Genomic DNA, 26,906 nt, shown 5'->3' with positions numbered 1-26,906 from the left:
ACAACGAACATAAATACCACCAAACTGGATATATACAAACCATATGAAATACCAAATATTAAATGACAAATGTCACAATCAGTCAGAATTAAACAATATAGTTCCATTCCCACAAAACAATATTTTGGGTTAAACTAAACTTTGCAAGATCAGAATTATATATTCATGACAAATCAACCACAAAACTGACCATGCAGTTAAATAATGCTCAAAGCAAAGATTGTACAAACATCCTTGATATTATATTTTCTTACTTATTTTTATATTTTCTTACTTATTTTCTATATTTTCTTACTGTCTAATTCTTACAGATCCATGTTCCCCCACCATCAACCATTCAAGGAACTATAGTGGGGATTGAAGAAGAAGAAGATGGTTGTCTCATGGTCACTGTTTTAACTGAAGACGGTGATCTGGCCCAATATAGCTTGCCATCACAACAAGCTTCAACACTACTTAAGGGAGCAACAATTGAAAAAACATTGGAAAATATCAATGAAAAAGAATATGTGTTTTCACTGCAAGGATCAGTGATTCAAAACTTAACATCCACATTGCCTTTATCATTGCCTACAACGGCTTCATCATCTGCTTCATCATCTTCCACCAGCACCAACACCACAACAACTTGAAAAACAATAAAGAAGAAAAAGTAAATTAAAAGCATCGGACTACCAAACAACCATAACATCTTTCTTATCATCACTTCAATATTCCATGTACGATTATCTAATCTCCACTTTATTTATGTTTAGTATAGTTTAATTTAATCCTTTCCAGTCCCTAAAAACAAATTGTTTGATACCATGATCATTACCAGACCTTAAGTTTACCATCACTGTACAGGCATGTAGGGAATTTTTGTAATATTCTTCTTTTTGACTAAATTTCTTGTTTTCGTCACTACGGTTAAAGGGGGGGGGGGGCGGTTGAATGGCCCTCTCGCAACGCCACTTACACTGTATATATAAGTAACCTTTTTCACTTCATCTTTATTAACATTTATACATATTTCTTCATATGCTAACACTACATATTCAAGTAAAATACATAGCTTCATTTCATTAAAAGAATACAAACAATGGAAACAGTCTTATTTTTCTTTATTTGCCGAGTCATGTCAATTCTTAATATAATTTCATCTCTCTCTACATATATTGATATATATTACACATATTAAAAGAAACAAAAAAGAAAATGTTTGCTTTTGATGCTAGATTTGGATATCAAAGGTACCTTCGATCAAAAATGTCAATGGGTTGACACCCGTTGGACCTTTCTATGCGAAGTTATATGAGGTCATAAATTAATTTCCAGACAATTAATGCAATAACTCCCAGTTCCAAGGTGTGACACAGTTGATATTTTTGGACAAAATGTAAATGGTATAGGGGAATATTTCCAAACTTCAAAAGTCAAAGTTGAAAAACTAGTATTTTGGGGGGAAAGAATGGGCAAAGAAACAGCGTTTGAATTTTTATAGTTTGATGCTATATGCACATCTCACCGATCAAAAATGTGTATATGTTGACCCCAAGTGACCTTTGTGTTTGAAGTTATATGAGGTCAAAGTTAATCTTCAGACATTTAGTGCAATAACTCCCAGTGCCAAAGTGTGACACAATTGATATTTTTGGACAAGTTCCAAATGGTATAGGGGAATATTTTCAAACTTAACGGTCATGTGATCCAAGGTGAGTTAATGTTTAAAAATAGTATTTTTGGGGGGAGAAAATGGGCAAAGAAAAAAATTATTGAAATTTTATAGTTTTTCATGCTATATTCACATCCCACCAATCAAAAATATCAATTGGTTGACCTCCGGGTGACCTTTGTGTGTGAACTTATGTATACAAGTTCAAAGTTAATTTGGAGACATTTAATGCAATTAAATCCCAATGCCAAGGTGTGACACGGTTGATATTTTGGGACAAGTTGTGAATGGGGTGGTGGGACATTTCCAAATTGAACGATAATGTCATCTGAGGACACCAATGTTATCATATCTGTTGACCCGCTGGTAGGTGACCTTGTATTTCTTACATTTTCTACGCCATATCTACATCTAAAAAGTGCCTCTTGATCAAATATCCGATCACAATTTGTGATCACAAAAGTGTTGGCTATAGTGTTGGTTACTTTATAGGTACATGTAGGACCACAATGGATTATTTGAGCCCAATCTTGCTTGAAATTATTATGGTTTTGTCATATACCCCAAGCAAGGAACCACAGTGCCCTTTGGCTCTTGTTCCTCTCTCACTAATGTATATATATATATACACTATATATGGTCTATCATAACGCGCGCGTGTGTGTGTTTGGACGCCTTAATACAATTGTGCTATGAAAGCAACTGTGGCTGGTCTCGAACTCGACCGAGTCGTCGGGAAACATGACGCATTTCGGGAAGGGGCGACCACCCCCCCCCCCCGAGCATATTTTTTTAAGATATCGCTAGTAATTTCAAAATAGAAAATGCTTAGATACAACTAACAAGGCATGGGAAGTGTCATTTCCAGCGATCTGGGAGGAACTTTCGGTGAAAATTTTTCTTTACGCTTCGCGCCAACTCATGGTGGCGCTACGCTTAGATAGTTTGCCTACAGACTTCGCCCTCCCTTGGCAAATTCCTCGCTACGCGCCTGTTCGAATTTGTTAAGCAAACAGCAGATATCAAATCATATCAATGAGCATGAAAATGGCGTTCCAGGATGAACTGCTTCAAACTGCCTGTGTGTGTAGTCAAAGGCGAGGGAGCCCAAATTGATTTGGGAGCTATAACGACTTGCCCGAAAAATCGAAGTAATATTTTTCCCGCGATCCGCGCGCGTTCAGCATGTCAATGTCGATATCATATAAAGAAGCATCGGTTATTACATCGCATGCCATCGTGTAACGTACGGTCCTAAAAGATGCGCAGTACACTGCGGGATGCTCATCTAAACAACGAAATGTCTTATGTTGATGGAAAAAATCATGGAGGTCCAATTATGTCAAAACTTTCTTTTACATTTGTAATGGCTAATTAGTCGGCCAAGCGTAGAACTTTATTTTAATTACCAAGGAGATGATATTTAATCAATTTCCTTTAGATGTAGCTGTCTTGCAATTTCTTTTTCTTTCAGTAATAGTGCCCGAAAAATTCTCAGCATATTGCCCGAATTTTCCGAGAAAATAAATATTGGGGGGGGGGGGGGATTGCAGCCCCCCGCCTCCTACGCCTATGTGTGTAGTGTTCGATTTCGGAAATATCTGGTATTTCTTTCATTTCCTTGAAGCAAGTTTTATAATAGTCGTTATAAGAGGTTTTAATATTTGTACACCAATAAATTAACCGTGTCTGAATTTTGGACAATTTCCTGACCAGGTTTTTCTATATTGGTTGTCCATAGATGATTTTTTTGGCAACATTATGGGTATGTTTTGAAGTGAGTTTATTCACGAGAAATGTGAATTTTCCATTTCTGAACAAATAATGGGCTTAAAACCTTCAAAAGTGGGCTGTCGGGTATTGTGGGCCGCGACGTAGAATCACCTACAAAAGCAAAATGATCCACAGTACATGCGATGAGGTCGAACATGATGTGTGACTGGTGACAATCTTCAAAAAGGTTTTCGATGGAGAAAAAAAAAACTATTGGGAAATACTTGTTTTCAGGCAAAAAGTTTACATGTGGTTGGTCATTTTCACCCCGAAAAGTGCCATTTCCGGTGATCTGGGGGGTATCAAAACCATAAATTTTCTTGTACGCTGCGCGCCAACCGATGGTGGCGCTCCGCTTACATAGTAATTCGCGCCCCCCGGGTTAAAAATTCCTGGATACGCCCCTGATATGAAACGTCAATTTCACAAACAGCTGCAATTACTTACCCTGTCGAGAGAAAGGGAGCGGGAAGAAAGGGTGGACAACCACGTCGATCTAGAATGTACAACAATGAACCAAGGCGAAAGGATGGAGATTGCAATAGTGGGAATCAGTTGTCCGAAATCTGGCACAACAATGTTGTGCGTTTTGCGGCACAACAACGTTTAACGTTGTGCTACTGTAACACCCCTGTACCCCGGCCGAGCGGTAGCGTGGGTTGTCAGGCAGCTGGAGGCCACCTAATGTCAGGGCAGGGGAAAGGTGGGGGGGCGAAGACTTATGCTAGTAGGGCTTGAACCAATACACAAAAAAAGAGAGAAGAATATATTTTAAGACAACTGGGTCTCAAATTACTTAATTAACTTTAAACATATATACAAAATTAAGGCAGTGTCTTTCTGCCGTATACAAATAAAAGCAAACAACGGGCAGAGATTCACTCTAACTAAATAACTAATAAATACGTACCAGGGCGTGGGCAGCACGGCTCTTAAGAATTACGAGAGTGAGTACTCCACGCGGGGCGCCAACGGTAGACTGAACAGTACCGCCTAATGTGTTCCCGCCCCGATTAACTCCCGCACTACCTCCGGGGAGACCCCTAATTTGACCCTACCTCCGGAGTCTTTAATATGCAAAGAAGCCAACCAGGACGGGAAATTATTACTTATACACTACAAATACGAAATGGCGCCGTAGTCCGCCCTCACTCCCGGACCCGCTCTCTAAATTCAATAAACCTTGCCTTTAAAATATTACTTTACTGTAATAGCCGTGCTGCTCACCGCTGGTTTCCAGTTCTCTGCCCGAACTTCATCGAAATAAATTAAGTTCCATTACACAAAACAGGCGCGTATCCAGGATTTTCTAACCCGGGGGGGGGGGGGGCGCGAATGACTATCTAAGCGGAGCGCCACCATCGGTTGGCGCGGAGCGTAGAAGAAAATTTTTGGTTTTGATACCCCCCAGATCACCGGAAATGGCACTTCTCGGGCTTGAAAATGACCAACCAGATGTACACTTTTGCCTGAGAACCAAGTATTTCTCAAAAGTTTTTTTTCCATCCATAACCTTTTTGAACATTGTCACCAGTCACACATCATGTTCGACCTCATTGCATGTCCTATGGATCATTGCTTTTGTAGGTGATTCTACGTCACGGCCCACAATATCCGAAAGCCCCATTTTGGAAGGTTTTAAGCCCATTATTTTTTGAGAATTTGAAAATTGACATTTCTCGTGAATAAAATCACTTGAAAACATACCCATAATGTTGCACAAAATTCAATCTATGGATAACCAATATAGAAAAACCTCCTTGAACCCCTAACAGACAGGTCAAAATTGCACGAGTAGAGGAAAGTATGATGAATAATGTTGGTCAGGAAATTTTCGAAAATTCCGACACAGTTAATTTATTGATGTAGAAATATTAAAACCTCTTATAATGGCTATTATAAAACTTGGTTGAAGTAACAGAAAAATAGCAGATATTTCCTCCGATATCAGGTATATCGAAACCGAACACTACACACATAGGCGTAGGTCCCTTAGTACCCCCCCCCCCCCCGCAACCAAATTTTTTCCAATTTTTTTCGGACACCTACTGAAAGAAAAATAAATAGCAATGAATAGCTTAAAAACTATCTCCGTGGTAATTAAAATAATGTTCTAAGCTTGGCCGACAATACTACTGTAAAAGGGAGTTTTGACATAAATGGATTTGTATGCTTTTTCTCCATCTACATAAGATATTTCGTTGTTTACATTAGCATTTGGCGGTATACTGTGCAACTTTCACGGACCGTGCGGTACACGATGCCATGCAATACAATGACCGATGTTTGCTTATATGATATTGGCATCGATAATATGTTGGACGCGCGCGAAAAATGTTGGCTTTTTTTCCGGGCAAGTCATTACAACCCCCAAATCCAATTGGGCTCCTACGCCTTTGACTACACACATAGACAGTCTTTGAGGCTGTTCATCGTGGAAAATGCATTTCAATGCTCACTGATATGATGTTATATCTGCTCTTTGCATTACAAATTCGAACAGGCGTGTAGCGAATAATTGCCTGCAGGCAAACTTTCTAAGCGAAGCGCCACCATGAGTTGGCGCGAAGCGTACAAGAAAAATTTTGGCCGAAAATGCCTCCCAGATCGCTGGAAATGACACTTCCCAGGCCTTGTAAGTTGCATCTAAGCATTGTCTATTTTGAAATTACTAGCGATGTCATAAAGAAAATTTGCTCGGGGCGGGGGGGGGGGGCGGTCGCCCCCTTCCCGAAATGTTCCCCGACGACTCGGTCGAGTTCAAGACCAGCCACAGTTGGTTCCATATAGCACAATTCTACAATTGTTTAAGGCGTCCATACACACATGTGTTATGATAGACCATATATAGTATTTATATAGATACATTAGTGAGAGAGCAAAAATGGAAACGTCAAAAATGGAGTTGTCGATGTAAGGGGTAGGGTGAGGCGCACACCCCTTCCGTAATCCTTGATCTGTCACTGGCTACCTGTGTATATAATAGGGATCAGCGCTTTAACTATGACTGTTCATCTTTCTCTTCCCGAGGTCTTGGCTATCTTCTACTTTCTCCTTTTTCCCTCTTTCTTTTCCCTTCCTTCCTCTCCTCCTTTTCTTTTTTCCCCCTCCTTTTCCCTTCTCTTTTTTTCTCTCCTCTTTTCCTTACCCGGGGGGCGCACGCCCCCCCTGGATACGCACCTGCAAAATACCTAACAAAAAACAACACCGTCTTAATGAATCAAGGTATAGAGAGCAAGTGAAAGTAAAACAGATAAACGCTAAACAGAGCAACTCGCGTAATAAAAGAGCGAATGCCTGGAATGCTGGTGATGGCAGACGACGGGGAGAGCGAAAGAGACCTGCATAATAAAACAGAAGTTAATGGAATGGTGAATGAATGGACAACAAATCGCAGGGTAAATTATTGAAACAAAACGGGAAAACATATTCTTAGTAGCCCTGGGCGTGTTCGAAATACGGGGTACACGCATCCCGAACAACCCAGGGCGTAACACTACGTTAATACAATACCCAAAGAAATTAACAGATGTGGGTTTTGTTCAAAAGAGTTCCCACAAACCTTTCTTGCAATTATGCCATTCGACATTGCATTGAGGCAGAACGTTCGATGTACCCGAACCGTGCGAAAAGGGACAACGACCCAGCGTATTTACCAAGTCTTGCAAACAACATGACGACGCGTTATTATTGTTTAAACAATGTATGCATCTATCGGAGATTCCCTTACTATACAAAGGAACTGATGGATTTCCCCCCCCCCCCCGACGTACATCTGAAAGAAAGCCACATTAAGCTACTCATAGTACAGCATAGTAATTGTCTTTTTGGCATTAACCATGAATATTATTGAGTCGGCTGAAACAAAATGACTAATTATTGTACAAAGTCTGCATTTCAAGTTTTTCAGATTTTAGAAAACAACCTCTGAAGATTCCCCGTGAAGTCTACTCGAATTAAAATCACAGAAAACCTTTCCACTGAAAACTTTCTTAAACTGTACAGATTAATATGTACGTTTTCTGTGAAAAGAATTGTGACTTTCCAAGATTGAAGTGGATTTCACGGATAATATCTGGCAGTTATTTTTGAAATTATGGATTTTTCTTATAAACGCAGACTGTTTATACACTATTGCAAGTCATGCGGTTTCAACCTACTTCAACACTGTGCAACCATATATCTTAATCCAATAAGTTTGAAATGGAAATTGGACACTTCCCAGTTGAACCTCGTTCAACTTAGTTAAATGCCCACCAGAAACTTTAGGTTCAACGGGAATATCGACTTGGGACCAAAGTCTAAATTTCAGCTGTAAACTAACGTGTTTGAAATAGGTTTAACGTTTTTCGCAATTGAACCTTTTATTATTATCAAACGTCCTGTGTGCCAATAACACTAAATTTAAGTAGGTAATTTTTTTTTAAGAAATATGTAATGGAAATAATTTTGATATAGGAATTAACTCAATGAATAGTTAGCATATTGGCAAGAAATATTATTCTGCTCTATTCTATTTAACCTTGCCAACCATACCATTAACGACGTGTCCCTACAGGGGATTGAATCCTTAAGCAGCCGTCCTGACCTAGTACGAATCAGCAGAGAGAGGCTCTGGACGCAACGCCTTCGTACAATTGAAGCTCATGGGCCGAACATTCAGGAAGGACATGACTAACTTTTCCTCTGTTCCCTACTCCTCCCCTTTCTCCTCCCCCCCCCCCTCCTTTCACTAATTTTCTCACAGCTCCCTTCCTCCCACACCTTTCTGTCTTTGTCCCTCTCCAGTTTATTCCCTACCCTGTGCCTTTAATCCTCGCTTTGTCCCTCCACTGTTTATCTCGTACCTCTCCTCTTCCCCTGTTGCTTTCTTCTCACCATCCCTTGTCTACGTATAATCCCCTTTCATCTATCTCATTGTGTTCACCGTGCTCATTAACCTGTCTGTTTTCTGTGCGTGTTCTTGTTCCCTCTGTTACTGTAACTTGTCATTTTCCAATATTGTATTATACCAACTTATATCTGAAATTAACTTCCAACAATTGGAATTGTATTATTTTTTTTTTTAATTGCGTTCAACTGTTTCATAACACCCACTTTGCTGGACGCGAAAATGTGACATTCATTTCACTGCTGTTCAAAACTTTTTTAAAACAATAGCTGTGTTTTTGCTCTCAGTCCTCTGGCTAGTTGTTAAGAAAGAACACAATTGTCTACATATCACTAAAGAAGGGGCGTTTCCAAGTGGTTTCCCCTCAAAATTATAAAATGAATCTGGGTTTGTGTACGTAACAGAGCGTGTCCATTCCCGTTCGTACGTTTGAATTGTCATTTCTTTTCAATATCGAAGTCGTAGTTACATGAAACTGCATAAAATTTACTCAATTGGAGCTCCATTAAAATATATGAACAGTTCAGAATCACACGTAAAATCTTGTTTTCATGAGGAGAAATCCCTCAATTTAGTTAGTATCCTAACTTCTCCTATTCCTTCCGAACGACGCCGGTATTTTTTTCAGACATTACGCGCCATGATCCAACGCTATACCTCCCAGCTCAATCCCTTGAAAAATTCCGGAAAAGCCCGATAAAGGCCGATGCAGTACACTCACAACACGTGTAGTCTGAAGCCGCTAATGTGTTGCGTGCGTTTAACTTCTCTGGCATTATCATGAAAATCCGAGAAAATCAGGTACGTATCTTAGTCATCCATCCTTACATCTTATTTGATTCACAATAGTCAAGCATAAAGAGGACGACTGGAATAAAATGTTGGTCTTTGGTTAAAGAAATAGGGTAGAACATTTATTTTTGTGCATATGCTTGAGAATTGCGATAGTCTGCAACATTGTGTCCAAAGTTACGAACAATTATATATTATAACGTTTCGGGGCGAAAGGACATTTGGGCGAATCTTTAGCTGCTGATTTCTTCATATTTCTTTTCGTAACGCCAAAAAAGAGCACAATTCGCTTAAAAATAATGTTACAGTACGTTGCAATTGATGTTTATACGGCATTTAGGTGATGTTCGTAACGTACGATACGCAGTGTCCCGATGACGTACATTTGTACTTTCACACATATTTTACCTGGTCGGCGATCTGCAGTTATCACCAAAGATGAACTGTCACAAATACCACATTTAATATCAATTGAGAATACCCGCCGACGACACTGAAAAAAAATATTGCATATTAAGAACAAACTGTGATTTCGTAAACGTACGTAAATAAAGACGTGTTTTTCATTAACGAACATAGTTAGTCTTGCGAAACATACTTGTCTTTGTGCCGTACCAGTGCTATTGTCTGCAAGGTACTGTCGTAATAAATATGTTTGTGGGAGGTTGATATTATTTATTTGTACGTTTTCAGTAACAGTGCAAAATACGTGCTGCTTCGTAACAAGGACACTTTACGCGAATGAATGTAATACTTTGTCTTATGATCTGGCTCCAGTGTTGGTTAACTGAGATTACTTAACCTATTTCTTTGTACTTGGTTTAGTTACTGTACTGTAGTACCTACTTCAAGTTACTTCTTGTTTCTATTTCATTCCCGTGTTGGTTTTCATTTTCCTTCTTTTTTTTTAGAGGCGTTCATAGTAAGGGGTATCATACTTAAGGGCCTGTAGTAAGGGCCATTTCTTCTTTACAGAAATTTATCATATTTGTTCTACGTAGCCAAAACCCTCACCTTAGTAATGTCTAGTGCATAAAATCATGTGCATCAACATTCTCAATTTAAACACACTAGTACTGGAGTATACGTTCAACCGTCTATCATTCTTTAATAAAGAAATGGGCTCTCTTTCTTGTCATGCTTATATTTATATTTAATTAGTTTAGGCCTACTTTATTAGGTCTTGATCGGCTTAATTTATTTTACCCGTTTGCTAGTCGAGGCTGGCAACTGAAATGACTTCAGAAAGTTACTGTATTAATGCTATTACTGCAGCTGTTCTATTTCCTTCTTACAAAATGTAAATTGTGTATGTGACAAATGCTCACGTTTTTGTGCATACAATTTCCGTGTTTGAAGTCACAGTCATGTTACTAATGGCAATCTTCCGATGTTATGAATTGTTCACTGTTGTTCTCAGAAAAAGGACAAGTAACAAGACTCCCTCCACCACTGAACTCATGCAGAGTATCAAAGGATTTACAGGAATCTGATCAGTACCCAAGTTTTCTGAAAAAGAAAAGATACGACTTAAACTATGGCGGGCCAATCGGAGCGAAGAGCAGCAGGTGAGAGACACAGAATTAAGTCGCATAAGAATGTTGAAGTACAGACAAAGAAAGAAGGAAGCATGCTTAGGAGGTGCAAACAAGAGCAGAACATACACGCGAGCAGAGAAGAAAAGTCTGACAGAGAAGTGGCGCCAAGACAAGAGAAGACAGAGGCAGAAAATGTCGGCGCAAAAGAGGAGAAGAGTGAATGAGGCTAAGGCGGGAACGTTACGCCGCACAAAGAGCAGCCAGAAATAGCCGTCCCTGTCAACAAACACCTCTCAATGCCTACACTCAATTACCCACTGCACAGCCTGGTATTGGGGTATTTCCCTCTCAAAATGCCAAGAGGAAAGCAGTCTCTAGATCACTGCGTATTCTGCGAGAGAATCCTCCAAAGTTTGCGTAGGTTTAAGCAAGTGTCGTACAGAATGCAACACCCCGGAGAAAGACTGCTTTAAAACAGAAGCTCGTTTACAGCCCTACGCAGAGGAAGAGGCTCACATTTCTGTAAAGTAACTCTGTGAAGAAAGTCATCCAGAAAATGAAGAAGTCACGTTCACCTGGTGATCTACAGCTTCGCCGACTACTGCACATAGTGTTAACAATTCAAAATAAGGTGAAGAAGAAGACTGCCCAAAGAGAATTTGGCTGCAGTTCAGTGTAGTGCAGTCCTCCATTGGCGAGTCAGAATCTGGGCCGATTGATTCGGGGCCCAACTAGTAAAACCGATAGCGGGCGTAGCTACCGGTAAACCAGTACAAGCGGCATCCTACTCCGCTAGTACTATCTCCACCGTTTTGTCCTGCTCTGTCTCAGTGGGCAGGCTGGCAGTCTCGGAAAGTTCGATAAGGGAAGAGGTCGGACACGAAAGGGGGAACAAAGCCTCCACCGGGGCGCTAGTGTCGGACACTGGGGCAATGCCAGGAGCATCAGGTGGTACGGTGTCAGAGGCCGGGACGGGGATCGCTACGACCACGCCCGTAGCCACTCTCGCGGTGTATGAGCGGTCTGGGCATAAACGGCCCATTAGCCCACAAGGTAGAGGGGATATCGGACTTCGATTCTAACTCGTCTAGTCCCGGTCTTGACACCTTTACATTCAAGGAATTCCGGCTCCTCGTAGCCGGTCACTTTCCCAAAACGCCCCAGTGTCCGCACAACAACCTGTTCAGACATGTCCAGAGGGAGATGGAGGACTGTCACCCACACCGAACTGTCATACGGTGTGATCTTCAGTCCCTCAACTCCCTCCAACACATGGACACCTCAGACGCGGGCAGCCTCCGAGGTGAACCGAACATCAAAAACATTTAAACCAACAGAACGCTAAACTGAAAAAAAAACTTGTCCGAGGAGCGTTTTTTTTTCCCCAGGACGAACGTGGGTTTCAGGTTTTTCAGGAATCTACAAATTCGTTTGAAATCAGAGTTAGGGTTTAGGAAGTGGGTTAAGGATACAGTTTCTATGAAATTGCAGGATTGTCGTTCATAATCTGGGGTCAAAACTAGGAAAAAAGATTCAGAACATGTTTTTTGAAAAATGTTTGGAATCCAGGGATTTGATTGGCCAATGCCCACGTTCGTCCTGGGAAAAAAATACGCGTCCGGGGACGACCTTAGCCTCACCCGAAAAACTCAGCTATGGATGTGGCAAGCCACGCACCTACGAAAACAAAAACCACGCAACAAAGCCAAAACTACACTAGTGTGTGGTCAACGAAAGTGGAGGGCAGCCGAAAACACGTCCGCACTCCACGAAAGCAAACTACAAACGCGTTAACTGATTTGCTGCATGGATGGAAGTATCTCACAGTTTTGTGGCTGACGTAACCATATACTCTTGTATAATGGTACCATCTGGATGAAAACCACCATCATTACAAGGTGCCGACTCTGCTTGTTGACGTATAACTTGAAAAACTTCAACTTATAGTTGCAACTGAACTTATTTAAACACAAAAGTAAATGTATACAGCTGTTTCTACGACCAAACGATTTTCATAATTACACTATTCAGATATGTCACATTATAAATATCAACCCTGCATGTAATTTCCAATCACGTCACCAATTTTATAAACTGTTAAAACCAAATTATCATAGCTGGATGGCACCAGATACTCTCTCATGACAGCGGCGTAACGCCTATGGGCTCGGCCCGACCAAAGGCGTTGCACTGATGTACAGAACTTACTCCTCTTCTTACCCCTCTTCTTTTTTCTTTTTTATGAAACGGCACGTTTTCGTTGGAAAAGAAACTATTAACGACACAATGGACATATTTTTCTGTGCGTGAATACGTTCGTCATAAATCATATGCAACTGCAAATCTCGTATCCTTCTTTCCGACTACCTCAAAAGTGTAGGGGTAACATCACCAGCCCCGTTCGTGCATTGTGCTAGCCATAACCTGAACCTAGTCGTGAACGATGCAGTTGAAAGCAATACAGAGAGTGTGAACTTCTTTGGTTTACTTCGGGAGATTTACAACTTCTTCAACAGAAGAATCAATCGATCTGCAGAACTGAACAGCAATGCGCATCAGTCTACTGAGCTCAACGACCACACAAGCGAGCTGGGGCCTAACACTATGGCTGAATCAACGGCGCCGAAAAAGAAACTGTCACTAAAGACACTGTACTACAAGATGGTCATCAAGGATAAGCTCAGTAAGGGCAGTGAAGAACCGGTACGCAGACTTATTGTTTGTCTTGAAGAAATTGAGTACGAAGAGAGCCGCCGATAGTGCGAAAGAGCGGCAACAGGCAGCAAGCCTTCTGCTGAAAATGAAGTCGTTCGAATTATGTTATGCTCTTGGTATGGGAGAAGATACTTCTAACCCCAGTCCCCTTGCATCGGGACTGTGACTGTTTGGTCATCGTCAGGTGTGTATCACCATTACCCTCGAAAGGGAACAGATACTACACATGATCTTAGCCAAAAGGCCGAGAAGCGATCAGATACTACACATGATCTTAGCCAAAAGGCCGAGAAGCGATCAGATACTACACATGATCTTAGCCAAAAGGCCGAGAAGCGGTATGGGAGAAGGTACTCACCGCAATTCAAATTGCATCACCGGACTTGCAGTCAGCCAAGGAACTGGAACGTGCCCTGAGCACAATTGAAGCAATGAGGAACCAGTGGATTACCATCAAAATGGAAGCAGTTTAGTTCACGTTGAAAGTTGGTGTCCCTGTCAGTTTTGTCAACAAGCGAGTGGGACGCGCTCCTTGTTTCTTTGACGAATTCGCTTCGGACACCAGACCACAGGACCCGGAGGAGAGATTCACAGCCGAAACATTCTATCGAGTGATTGACACCACTACCATCCAATTGGAAGAACGCTTCAGAGAACAGCAGTTAGTCTCCAATACCTTCAACTTTGTTCTCCCAAGAATCTTCTGGCCCTTGACATTATTGAGGTCCGTAAGACTGTGAGAGTATGCAGATAAATACAAAGGCGACATATGCACAGACGGTGTGGATGTTACAGACTACACAACTGACCATGTTCATGAGATTGAGTCGTTCCATTGGTGCTAGCCTATGGTGATAACTTGAGAGACATGTCACAAGTTTCTGAAGTCCTGCAGCTTCTGAATGACTGTGAACTTAGTACCTACTTAAAGCTGTTATCGGCTGTGGTCCTATTTATTACACTTCCAGTCACAGTGGCGACCGCAGAAAGATCATTCACCAAGTTGAAGCTAATCAAGACTTACATACGTTCAAACCATTTCTGTTCGCTGGCTATCCTTTCCATCGAGAGCGAGGAGGCATGGTCACTTGATATAGATGGACTAATCGATATGTTTGATGACAAGAAGGCCATGCTGAGTAAATTCAAGCTCTAGCCCTTCCAAGTTCTTGGGCACAGTACCTTAATGAAGGAACATCCACTGACCGTGTAAATTGACGAAACAACATTAACTCTATTAACCTTACTTTTCATTGTCAGCTTTGTAAGGCATTAAACACAAAACAGAAGCTATTATAAAAAGTACTTTGGCTACTGTTCCAGGAATAACAGAGAAGATAAAGGTTCTTAATCATCTCCCCCAAGTTCACAACAAGTTTGTTCAGCAAAGAAAAGCATCCACTTAAAAGGAAATTTACACGAATACATTAAAGTAACAAATCCCAGTTGATAATAAAAACAAAAGAAGAAAATGAATAACAAGTGTTACCAATAGTTTGATCTCCAAAAGCAAGGTAAGATGGGCCCTTAAACCAGATCCATTATCCACATAGGTCGCTGAATCAGTTCCTTCTCGGCAATCTCTTCAAGTAGATAATTAAAATTTGCATGAGTTGGCAGTCGTTTGCAGTGATACTCTTGCAAGACATCAAGAAGATCCTCAGTGTCTTCAGGGAACTCTACCAATGACTTTTCAAACATATCTCTTTCATAATCCGATAGAAACTGAATTAGTGCAAGTAAATCTGACTCGCTCTTTGCATATTTGCAGTGCTACATAAATAATGGAGCAAGCATGAGTGGAAGGTACCTCAAATCGTCTCAGCCTTTCAGTAGAATCCTTCCAATGGCCTCCCACTTCTCTTTTTCATAGTCATGACGTATGGATGTCACTTTGTATGTGCACTCTAAAAACAGTTGGTTAAAAAATTAACCAATACCTTAACCAACACTGGGCACGTATGTCAAATTCGACTTATTGGTGAGATTTTAACCAACACCTGTTGGTGAACGGCTTTAACCAGCCGTTGGGTAACATTTTTAACCAATAAAATAACTATAAGTTGTACCCAACAGTTGTTGGTTAAATTAATTGTGTAAATTATGCCCATCATTGGTGAACTTACAAAAGTAGGGATCATTAAATTGGGGAATTAAAAATCATTGTATTGGGCAATTACTACATTTAAATTGGGCAGTGGCTTTTACCATTACAAAAGGGTGGGGGGGGGGGGGGTCAAATGAGCCTTCATTGCCCAATATATGTTGGCGAATGCAATAAATTGGACAGTGACGGATGAGATCCTCAGTGGATTTTACTTAATGTAGTTGAAAGACTCCTCACAAGTTTTGTTTATGCAGACCTAGTTTGCAACAATCAGTTGAATATGGCAATGCAAAGAGTAAACAATTCCTTGCAAAATATTGAAAAATTAACAAACAGGTACATTACAGAAGCCAGATGGATGACATTTTGAGAACTTGTTTTTATTGAAAACAATAACCAGCTGAACCATGTGAATAAAATACAAACAAAACAAAACAACACATAAATATGCTTGGATGTAACAACTTCTTAGCTGCAGTGCTCTATCAGACCTTTAAGGTGACACAATGTAAAAAACCCTCTACCCTTCAAGAAGAACCTTATTCATAGAAAACTTGTAACACTCAATATCTCACATGTGTAACTATAGATCAATTGATGTATAAACAATCTATGAATCTAAACATCAATCATGATCTGATTAATCAAGGTTTACCTATAGTATACATACAGTTAATTTAGAATTACATTGAGTCTCACATACATATGTGGTGTACATGATTACATTTAGAGACATATTAATGTGTGTGCAGTACATTGCAGCCAGTGCATTGTTCTTATTTCCAGTATTTGGATGTATAGTATATATATCTTCACCACATATAGAGATACATGTGTAGGTGAAATTAACCTACATTAAACCTTACTCACTCATGAAAGATCAGTTGATTAGATCGGGATTCCAATAAAAATTAGTAAGGAAAGTTTTGATTTGTACCAGCATGGTATGTAAAAATATGTCATATCATGAGTTTTAAATGTCCCTTCAAGATGATGCTATCGGGTGTGTGAATTTTAAAATAATAATATTAAACAAACTTCTTGCTTACAATTATTATATGAGCTTCTTGCTTACAATTTCCTTTTAAGGCACTTCTTACTTTCCAGGGCCAAGAATGCTATAATACAACTTGGCATATGTGCTTCTTTGATTTCATTAATCACATTTTGAATGAACTGCCAAACAAAAATGCATGAAGGTCGATAAGCCATGTCCAAAATGCACATTTGCCAAGAAACAGAAAAAGACAGCTTTAATAGAAGAGATTTGTGAGAAACTGACCTCTGTTCTAAAATAGCAAATATCTGGGTTGGTACCAAGAGGGCTCCTTGCATACAAAAGTAGCTGCAGTATTTTTGTGGCATCAATATCCTTTGAACTTTGTAAAATATCAGCCATGAATATCTTGCTTACAATACTTTTCTTTTAAGCCACTAATTACTTTTAAAGGCCAGGAATGATCTAAGATCTCTTATGCAACTTGGCACATGTGGTTCTTTGATTTCATAAATCACATTTTGAATGAACTGCCACACAAGACAGCATGAAGGTTGGTAAGCCATGTCCAAAATGTACATTGCTTTGAAAGAGAAATCGATAGCTTTCAGTAGTGATTCTTGAGGGACTGGCCTCCGTTCTAGTATAACGAATGTTTGGGTTGGTGCCAAGAGAGTTCCTTTGCATACAACAAATGGCTGCGGCTTTTTTGTGGCATCAATAGTCTTTGAAATTTGTAGAATATCAGCCACTTCCTGTGAGAAAAATTGAAAAAAATGAAAATTATCACAAGCTGCTCTTTGTCAATCAATATGAAGTTGTGACAGCAAAAAGCCCTCCATTCTAGCAGATTTGTATTTAGAAAAAACTTTATATGAAATTATACTTGGCACAGCCAAACTTCATAACCACCCATATCTATGCTAACAATGACATGCTAGTTTTAAAAAAGTACTATGAACGTTTGATACATTTGAAATTTACTGTTTAGTTATCATGTTTAGAAGATACTTTTACTATCATTAACTTTTTATCACCAACTCATAATTTATTCCTAAAAATCAGCTACACATGTGACCCATTTCCTACTACTGTCATTTACCAAATTGAGCAAAATTTGACAAGCATATTGTTGTTGTGAAATCAATATTTAAATAATATTATGTAGGCCCTGCCCACTCATGAATATTAATTATCCATTTTGAACCAAACGGAATATGGTTCATGTGCTTGGGAGCATCAATGTACATTGACACAAATCCAGCATAATTGTTGATATTCCACTTTAACAAACAATCCATCACAAACTACAAAACACATATGTCATAAGCATGTTGTCAATGAACTTCAACAAGTGGACAAATGAATGCTTAAACACCTACTGGTTGAATGTCCACGAAGGAGGTGATTGCCTCTGTTACTGAACACAATCCTTTCTTTCCCTTTCCTTTCCCTCTCAAGATGACTGGAAGAAGAAAAAATGCAAATGTTTTCTTCTTATCTGTGAAAGTGACAAAACATAACAAAAGATAGGTCCAAAGTCCTTGTGCATAAAAATATAACACAATTAATGACCACTTAACATATAAATTGTCATTATCACGTACAGTGCCCGTACAGCACAAATTATATGTATTTTCTCTTGCCTTTATTTGTCTCTAACACTAGAAGTCCTTCAAGTCATTTGTATCAGAAAATGGCATATCATGAGAATGCAATGAGAAAATGGCATATCATGAGAATGTAATGAGATAAGTTAGCATCTGTTTGGTATTTTGTGTATGTTTATTTTCAATCATATATGTCTCCTTTAAAAGCCCACATTCATAATGTTGTGCTGCTATCACAACCTGTTTGCAAAGTTATCTACTCTTTATATTTTATTATATATTCAGATCTCAAAACACTGATGAACCTTTGACATATTTTGTGTTCTATTGTTCTATTATAGTAGTCACTAGCTTTTGGCTTAAATGAAATCCCAAAGATGGGTCAGATGGAGTCTAAGCAAGGGAATATACCTGCACCAACCCAACTTGATTTCTGTCTGAACCAGATCCCATTGATGCTTTTAGTTCAATTTCAGTTTATTATTTTTACAAAAAAAGAAAGGAAGTGTTGTTGTCTTTACAAAAAGTAAACTAAGGCTATTTTGAGAACAAGATCAGATATATTACAGATAATTGGTCAAACCTGATCTTTCAGAAGTTCCTAGTGTGATGGTGGTGAAAGGTTGCAAGGAATGATTAACATACAAAAATGAAATTAGCTCAATTATGCGCACTGAAATAAGAAGCACACTTACCAATAGACAAACTCTCTAGGTTAACGTACTCCAATCCAAGAATGCCTTGCCAATTTTCAACCTGTTTGCCATATTCTATAATCCCATTGTAGTACAAGTCCCATTTCTCATACAGGTGATCCTCATGCTCAGGCCAAAGCACTGAAAAATCTTGTTCTATCTGACAGAGCAAAGGGTAATAGAATACTTTAATGTGTGTAAGCATGTTCTATTTTTGATCCTCAGCTAGGATCCATTAAAAAATCACTCTCACTGAATTTGTTAAAGTCTGGTTCCATGCATCTATACAAACACTATGTACTGTTGAAGCTGGATTTGGAAAATCCAACTGCTTGATACCTTTTGCTAGTTTAATAACATTTAGTAAACATCTGGGAAAGAAAAGTAAGTATTTAACATTTATTGACAGATGCTTTGAAAATGCCTCAGAATACAGCTCAAAAATGTTTTTTTCAAAATATTTTTTTAATGTGGTGGGGGGGGGGACTTTGAGTTGTAAAAATTCAATATTTAACATTTGTGATATCATCACTGAACAAAAGCATATTCATGGGAATAATTTATCTTGTCTCCCTGTAACATGATGATAGACAAGTTGTTAGATTGGTACACAATTGCAAGAAATGCAGAGCAAACATTGCACATAAAACCATGGCACTGAATGGCAAAGACAACATATTAAAAAAAAAAAACTTTGTACAAATTGTAAACCTTATTATACTGCATGAATCTGTACCTTTTTTCTACACTAAGCATCAGCAACCTTTCTTAAAATCCTAGCTATATCCCTGAATAAAGCAACATTTTCATCCAAAAATAACATTTATTCCCAATCTGGTCTTTATAATGCATCCTGATCTGCCAGATGCCTAAGGTTAAATTAAAAGTCAGTCACTTTTCTTCACTGTGTGGCTGATTACTGTCATAAACTTCCAGGCATAAATTAAAAGAGATTTAAAATATAATGCCATCATTTAAAAATAGCAGTGAAACTAGTTCTTTCCAATCAAACTAGATATGTAGTCAATCAAAGTACTGTTTTTAAGTTGGCCAAATAGCCTTCAAAGTGAAATATAGTATTAACTCATCAGTGAGGTTAGTGACTTAATTAATTTCAGTGTTTCTGCTAAATCAAAACCTCGCTAGTAATTTTTCCACAAGAGATAAAGGATATGGTCTTAACAGTATCTTCGTAATATGTGTATTCAGAGCTCGCTTCTTTACTATTTTTGATGCAAAATCACCCACGTATTTCTCTTTAATTAAGCAGCAAAAATTCAAATTTGATAGTTACCATTCCACGGTCTAACAACCTGGGATACTCTTTCAGAATATCTGAAATGTTAGTTGAGTGGTCTTTGATCTGTTGTTGTCTGTAAACTGCAGTTTGCCTCATGAAGTCCAATACTTTCTCTCTTGGTTCCATGTTACATTTCAGCCACTCAGTCATCATCACCAATTCCTCTTTGTTCTCCAGATCAGCTTCTGGCAAGGACAGTAAAAACATATATTTCCTACTAAACAGAGATTCCTTAACATCAAATTTTGAAGTTACCAATGGTTGTGGCAGGTATAACGTGTCCTAAGCCAGTCTTTGATCATTGTCATGGCATGAGAGATAAGTCAAATCCTGAAAATAGTTGGTAAAAACCTATTACACGGTAAAAACCTATTACACACCTCTCAATTTTGGTGGAGTGGACACTTTAGTCAAAGGAGTAGGTGGACTTGATGCACCGGGGGAATCTTTCACCATGGCAATCTTCTTTTTACGTACATAGCGTAGGTGCTCTTCTAGATACCCTGTCGCCGGTCGTCCTGCAGCACCTTTGCAATACCATGCTTCCTGCACATGAAATCAGCATACTCTTTTATCAAACTGAAGTATGGTAGCAAAATTCAAGTCAACTCAGAAAATTATGTGACTTATTGATCTACATGTAAAGCTGTTGTACACCAACAGTTAAAACTTCCTAGCTGGTTGGAACATAGGCTTTTAGCCAGCAAACCACAAACATGTCTGGTACATGTTCCACAATGGCACGGTAACAATACGGACGCTATGACTAACGACACTGTGGCACTCCATACCGTCCTCACAGAATATCGTATGCTTACTGATAAAACAGTATTGTCCCAGGGGACACTATGACACTTGCTTTTAAGTGATAAGCCTAAAAGTAATGGGTTTGACCCTAATTGCACATATAATCAATAAGTTACAGAATTCTGATATTTTATGGAATAAGGAGGGTACCTACTGAACAACAAACTTCATTAATACCTTGGTTAGATTTAGAGATGAAGCCCATTGAAAACCAGTGCCTATGTTACAGTTTTTGGAGTTCCCAATGTGACACTTGAACATCCATTTTGGTATTTTTAACATATTAAAAGGCCTTGTCACCCCAGTGCTGACTTCATTTAGAAATAATTCAGTTAAATGATGCCTACATAATCATGGTAGTATTGAAAATAGATTTCAGTATCACAGTCCTCTATGAGATGAACAAATTACTTGGTAAAACCCACAGAAGATTACATTACTTGACTACAGATGACAAAAAGTAATGATATTGTGGGCAGTGTTTTGTGTTCAACATTTTAGAGACATTTTGAAAGGGCAGCTAGGAAAAGGAAACTAGTCACCTCAACACAACAACGAAAGTGGTGTATACTATGGCTAATGACAATTAAGCCGAGGGATATTAGAACATAAACATGCTTACATAACCCAAGGGAGATTCTGGATCCTTCAGAAAGGGAAACAAATCAACAACTGCTGCTGCTAACGCTGCCTTAATGAAGGAGCTTGGCCTGTAGATTAAAAAGGAAATAGGTAAAATGTTGACAACAATACAGCAAATGTATTCTATCTATTGAGAATTGAAACAATTCATTCAGAAACATAACCATATTGAATATTTTTCATTATATATTCTATTAAAAATATCTCTTGGTCTCCAGGGCATTTCAAAATAGGGTACAACCACTTCTCTGTGTTTATATTAGAAGGGTCTGCTATTCCCATAATATATCATAGTGAATATACTCACTTATCTCCATAATGATCAACCATGTGACTAGAACAAATTTCCACAAGAATGTGTCGATCCTGTTTTGAACATAATTTCTTGCAAGAGATGCTTCCCATGACTTTCCTTCCTCTGGAAGACTGGCCTAAAATAGCTTCAACATCCTAAAAATAAAATATGAGAAGAGTGTGAATGGGCCAGTATGTAAATAAGAAAACTTAATTTATTTGGATGCATAGAATGTTAACACTACTGACACCTATAGACTGAATGGTGAAGGTGCAGTATGGTACCAAAAATCACCAACCTATATGCAATTACCTCTGCCATTCAATAAACTTTAATTTGTTATTATTTTATTATAAACTTATTTCTGTATCGTTTTCTGATAATGATCACTTTGAGTCCTCGCAGGGAGATTCATCACTTCCAGAGCTACTGTACAGTAGTTCTTTCATAATGGAAAGTTTAGGGGTAATCTCTGGTATTCACAACAAAACCTCTTTTCTCATTCAAAGCATGCACCATACCTTGCTTTCATAAAAAAAAGAAGTAGCCTCAACCACTATAAGATGTTAATAACTACGGTACTTTTCACTAAAAACAATAGAATATCCTTTACTTACAAAATGGATTCTTTTCTGTCGTTTCAAGGGATATGGTGAATGGAAGGGTGAGTAAGATGAACCCTCAAGTGATGTGTCTGCATCTGATTCAATAATCAAGGTATCAACACTAGTACTTGAATCGCCAGTAGTAGAAAGATCATCTGCATCTGAGAGAGATGATACATCTGGTATCTCATCTTGATATAGAGGAAATTGGAAGACCACTTTACTCTGAAACTGGGAGAAAATTAATTTATAATCATGTAGGTTATGACTAAATAACTAATTCACCTGCAGTGGTACAACTGATGCTGTGTCTATAGAAAAGTGATGCGAGTAGAAATGTAATGAGATCTGTCATTCCCATTATGATTCTTCAAGCAAGTCACAGGACGGTGGTCAAACAACTGTCTAGGACAAACAGTTTCAATTAAATCTGATGTGGTTTCCACAGCATATGCCTGTAAATGTCTCTGGAAGCCTATCGTCTTGAATAAGTTCAGTACAATATAAATATCAGAATTTTTTAGAAGGACACATTGCACACTTCCAAATTCTGGTCCATCGTCATTCCATGAGGTGATAACTGCAGTTCCTTCTCTAAATTCATAACCATGAATCTTGGCTGCTCCTACAAAAGTTATCTCTTCTTCTAAACCAATGTTCAGTTTTGCAGCAACTATTTCAGCTGCCATCATGTCTAAAATTGATCCTACTCTTGACAGGGTGGATACTTGCTCCTGATTTAATTCTGTCTTGATTTTCAAGAGGTTGTTCCAAGAGAAATGCATAACACTGGGCCATTTGGTATTTAACTGCCAGTGTTTTAGCAATGTTCTGGAAATTACAAGACAAATTTGCAAATTTTTTGAATGTTTTGTGTTTTCCCTCAAAACGCATTGAGGTGTACTGATTCAAAGGTCCAAGGAATCGCAATGATCTTGGATAGTGTGTAAGAAAATGCTGTTTTGGAGTAAGGTTCCGATCTGGAAACAATTGGAGAAATAGTTGGTGATGATCTCTGATCAAAGCTTTCAGAACATATGTCGCAGAGAGGCTCAAACTGGGACTCATTATTATCTTGAAAATATCAATCAACAACAGATACAACTCCCATGCATCAGAATCTTCTTCAATTTTATCTCCAATCATTATGGGCAAACTGAAAGCTAGGCACATCATCTGTGAAGCACTTTGTCCACTTGCTTTTCCAGGGTTTGAAAGAGATGATTGTTTCAAAGGACTAGGCTTATTTGACTGGTCAGTGAAGCCATAATTAAAACATGAAGTTCCATTAAGTTCCTCCAAAGTAAACTTTTTTCCTGAATCAGCTGGTCTAACACTAAGTACATTTCTAACGGTATCACTCCTTCCAAAAAGTCATGCATAACATCAAGAGTTATGTTTTCAACTACATGAAACTCTCCCAGATCATTTAGAATTGTAGCAAATCTGATACCTGTCTCACTAGGGTCATCATGTTGTAAAACTGCAACATAATTTTCTACTGTTCTAAGTAGACTGGCATTTTCAACTAATTGTTTTTGCAGTACACTTCGATGCCCCTTGCAAAGTCTACAGTAATAGTTTAAAGCTGTAAAGCCACGAACATAGCCTAACATGGTATGTATACCCAAGTTATCGCCAACAACTTGGAACAAAACCGGCCTAACAAGTCCACTGAAATCATCCCCTTCTATATTCAGACATGCATTCGATAACATTTGAATTTCTTCTTTTATTACTTTCACAACACTTTCTACTCCATATTTGGTAATGAGAGATGAGGTGATTAGAGCTGTGAGAAGAATGTTGTTTAATCTGGCCTGATATCTCCTGGGTAGACACAGCACATTTGTATAAAATGCTGAAATCTTATGTTTTCCTTTCCTTGAACCAAGAGGGTTTGCAGTCTCAAAGTCATCATTGTATAGCAGCAGGGGTATAAGAGGCACTTCACCATGCTGTTGATACCTATTTTTGAACAGAATGCCATCTCGATATGTAACCAGGACATTTGGATCTGCAGATGCTTTAGCTGAAAATATTGCATTCATAACTCCTGGTTGTTCCAGAAATTTTTTCAGTGAAATTGCCAAAGGAATGTACTGAAATGTCTCTTTCTCTTGTTCTTGAATTGGAGCTCCTGTTTTATTTATTTTAGACTTGAAACAGTAGCCTACAAGTTTTTGTTCAGGTTCAACATATGCACCAATTTGCTTGAAAAGTTTCCTCTGTTGGTATTCTGTTCTCATTTCAGAGAAAGGAGCTTCCCTTGCATTGGAAAAAATATTGTGAAAGTCTTGCTTATCCTCTTCCTTTCTCAATAGTGTGGACTGCTGGTTACTTATTAATCTAGTAATTTCCATTTCAATATGATCAACTACATTTTCAATTAGGTCCTGTACATCAACAATAATTTTTCCCACTAATGATGAAGGAATAGGTGAGGACTTAAGTCGGGCTGTGAATATTGCATATGATTTAGCTATGTTGATATCATTTTCCATTGATTCTTCATCATCTTCTTCTGCCTCATAATGTGCATCTGCTTCCATTGGAATGGGACTGTTCCTTTCTGGCTCTTGGTCCCCCTGGTCATTAGTTTGTTCTTTATTACCCAAGTGGTGTCTGTTGAGATGCCATTTGTAGCCTTCAGTTGAAAAAAAGAGTGCAGTGCAACCAGCTTGACCACAAATAATTTTACTTGAGTTTTTTGAGTTAATTCCATGGTTATGCTTCAAATGGAAAAATAAGCCTTTGATTCCACCTCCAGTTCTTGTAAGACATTTAAAGCATGTAAAATCCATTGCTGATATACAGGAGTACTCACCTCCTTCTTCCAACCTGCCTGAAATTTTAGTCTGTCACCAATCTTTGGTATCAGATCCCTTATGTCATCTTCTTTAAGCAAGAGAAGTGCAGTTTTGTCAATTCCATTCTCTGAGGGTTATAAGAAAGGAATAAATCATCAGCATGCACACACTATCTACAAATATCACTATATATGAAATATGAAGAAATTCTGACTTAATGAATAATGGTTGTCAAGTTATTGCAATTTGAAAATTTTGATGTTTGATCCTGTGACCTCATTAATATTCATGATATGACTCCAAAAACAATGAGGTTTATGATCAATCATTCCCTTGTTGAGTTATCATGCAAAAATTCTCATAAATATCCTCCAAAATATGTATGATATAAATCAAAATAAAAAAGTTTGTGGCATCACATTTGATCTATCCTTAGCCTAACTGTTATAAGTGTGTAAATAATTAAACAGGTGTATACACTAGGCTAGGCTACCTATACTATAGACAGTAGGTCAAAGTTTTTGTATTTGGACTTTAATAGGATACCACATTTACATTAATAATTAGGCCTAGCCTATGTCGATTACACGAACAACACTAGTATATGGTGAAAAACACGAAAAAGATTCATAACATTTAACATCGAATAAACCACTGTGTTAAACACAGTGGCAGTTTAGTAACTGTATACTGTTACTAATATTACTAGTGTTACTATAGTATTAGGCATACTACTAGTATTATAGTACTAGTATTAACGTTAGCCTAGTATAAGCCTAACGTTGGCCTCTGAGCCTAACGTTATACTGTCACTGGGGGTCTCAGTGCCCACATAAGTTTAAACTTTTTACCGATGTTAAGCTACACTTACCGATAAAAGTTTCATGTAGAGACTCGATCTCGTATTTTTTCAAGAAATTAAAGACAGCACTGTCTTCGATATCTGCCATGGCGTTAGCTGTATTCTTGATTACTGAACCACCCTGTCAGGGATCGTACTATGCATGACGTGTTATGTAGTGTGTGTTATAGACGCTGCGCTGATGTACGTACAGTGTACATATATGTGTACGCGCGAATTTTTTACTCAGTGAGCGGTAAAGTTATAAACAAGTTGGTTAAACGTCGGACTGTGAAATGTACATACTTATTGGAATAGCCCAAATACTGCCAGTTAACCAACTTAAGGGTACAAACTAACCAATTAAGTGCACGGGGGTCCTATACCATTCTTTTTTTAACCAACGTTTTAAGAGTGTGTGGCCTGTGGTATATTTGAAGCCCAAAATTCGGACAATGTCTCTCTGTAGACACCATCTGCTTCCCCTCTCTCAACATCACCATTTGGAAGAATCACGCACCTTAAGCTCTTCGTCCAATATTAAGGATTCACTAAAAGCATTCACCATGTCATCAACCACATTAGACCTTAGCACAAGGACAATAAGTTCATCCCTTAATTTGTCAGTTTTTTTCTTCCGTAATGTTAAGCACTTTTCTGTCATTCACTTGCCCAAACTGTACAGTTGGTGTACCTGATGTATCACAATCTCTATTTTCAGAAGCACAATGAAGGAGCTCATTGGAAGTATTTTCAGATGTACATGCAGAAGTAAGTTCCAATGGTGCAAGTTCCCACCTGAAGTGATTATCTATGGAACCATCCTAAGGTTCA

General features: G+C 38.5%; 2 protein-coding genes and 1 pseudogene across 4 annotated transcripts in view; 1 reads left to right on the top strand and 2 right to left on the bottom strand.

Moving 5' to 3' along the window:
• LOC139984717 (uncharacterized) overlaps nucleotides 1-1,158 on the top strand; it is a 32,881-nt gene extending 31,723 nt beyond the window's left edge. Inside the window, exon 4 of the mRNA XM_071998743.1 lies at nucleotides 312-1,158. Coding sequence (XP_071854844.1) covers nucleotides 312-632 — 321 coding nt within the window. The 3' untranslated portion in view covers nucleotides 633-1,158. The remainder of the gene's footprint in view (nucleotides 1-311) is intronic.
• Nucleotides 1,159-13,390: 12,232 nt separating this feature from the next.
• On the bottom strand, nucleotides 13,391-13,619 carry LOC139957812 (U2 spliceosomal RNA; annotated as a pseudogene).
• A 1,978-nt stretch (nucleotides 13,620-15,597) lies between these two features.
• On the bottom strand, nucleotides 15,598-26,509 carry LOC139985201 (uncharacterized). 3 transcript variants are annotated; one of them, XM_071999464.1, is made up of 10 exons: nucleotides 26,103-26,509; nucleotides 25,249-25,358; nucleotides 22,434-22,652; nucleotides 21,829-21,971; nucleotides 21,502-21,589; nucleotides 20,453-20,618; nucleotides 20,067-20,254; nucleotides 18,773-18,932; nucleotides 17,850-17,968; nucleotides 15,598-17,222 (listed from the first exon to the last, which is right to left on the bottom strand). In XM_071999464.1, the coding sequence occupies exons 1-10, from the start codon at nucleotides 26,179-26,181 to the stop codon at nucleotides 16,905-16,907; spliced, it is 1,590 nt and encodes a 529-aa protein (XP_071855565.1). In that variant the 5' UTR covers nucleotides 26,182-26,509; the 3' UTR covers nucleotides 15,598-16,904. The 3 variants fall into 3 exon arrangements, with proteins under 3 accessions (XP_071855565.1, XP_071855562.1, XP_071855566.1); XM_071999461.1 differs by having other exon boundaries at nucleotides 20,067-20,257; nucleotides 26,103-26,507; XM_071999465.1 differs by having other exon boundaries at nucleotides 17,850-17,932; nucleotides 20,067-20,257; nucleotides 26,103-26,507.
• Between the last annotated feature and the right edge of the window lie 397 nt (nucleotides 26,510-26,906).

The sequence above is a fragment of the Apostichopus japonicus genome, chromosome 17 (genome assembly GCF_037975245.1).
Source record: "Apostichopus japonicus isolate 1M-3 chromosome 17, ASM3797524v1, whole genome shotgun sequence".
In the NCBI taxonomy this organism is placed as follows: domain Eukaryota; kingdom Metazoa; phylum Echinodermata; class Holothuroidea; order Aspidochirotida; family Stichopodidae; genus Apostichopus; species Apostichopus japonicus.
This window is presented reverse-complemented; position numbering and strand designations above follow the sequence as displayed.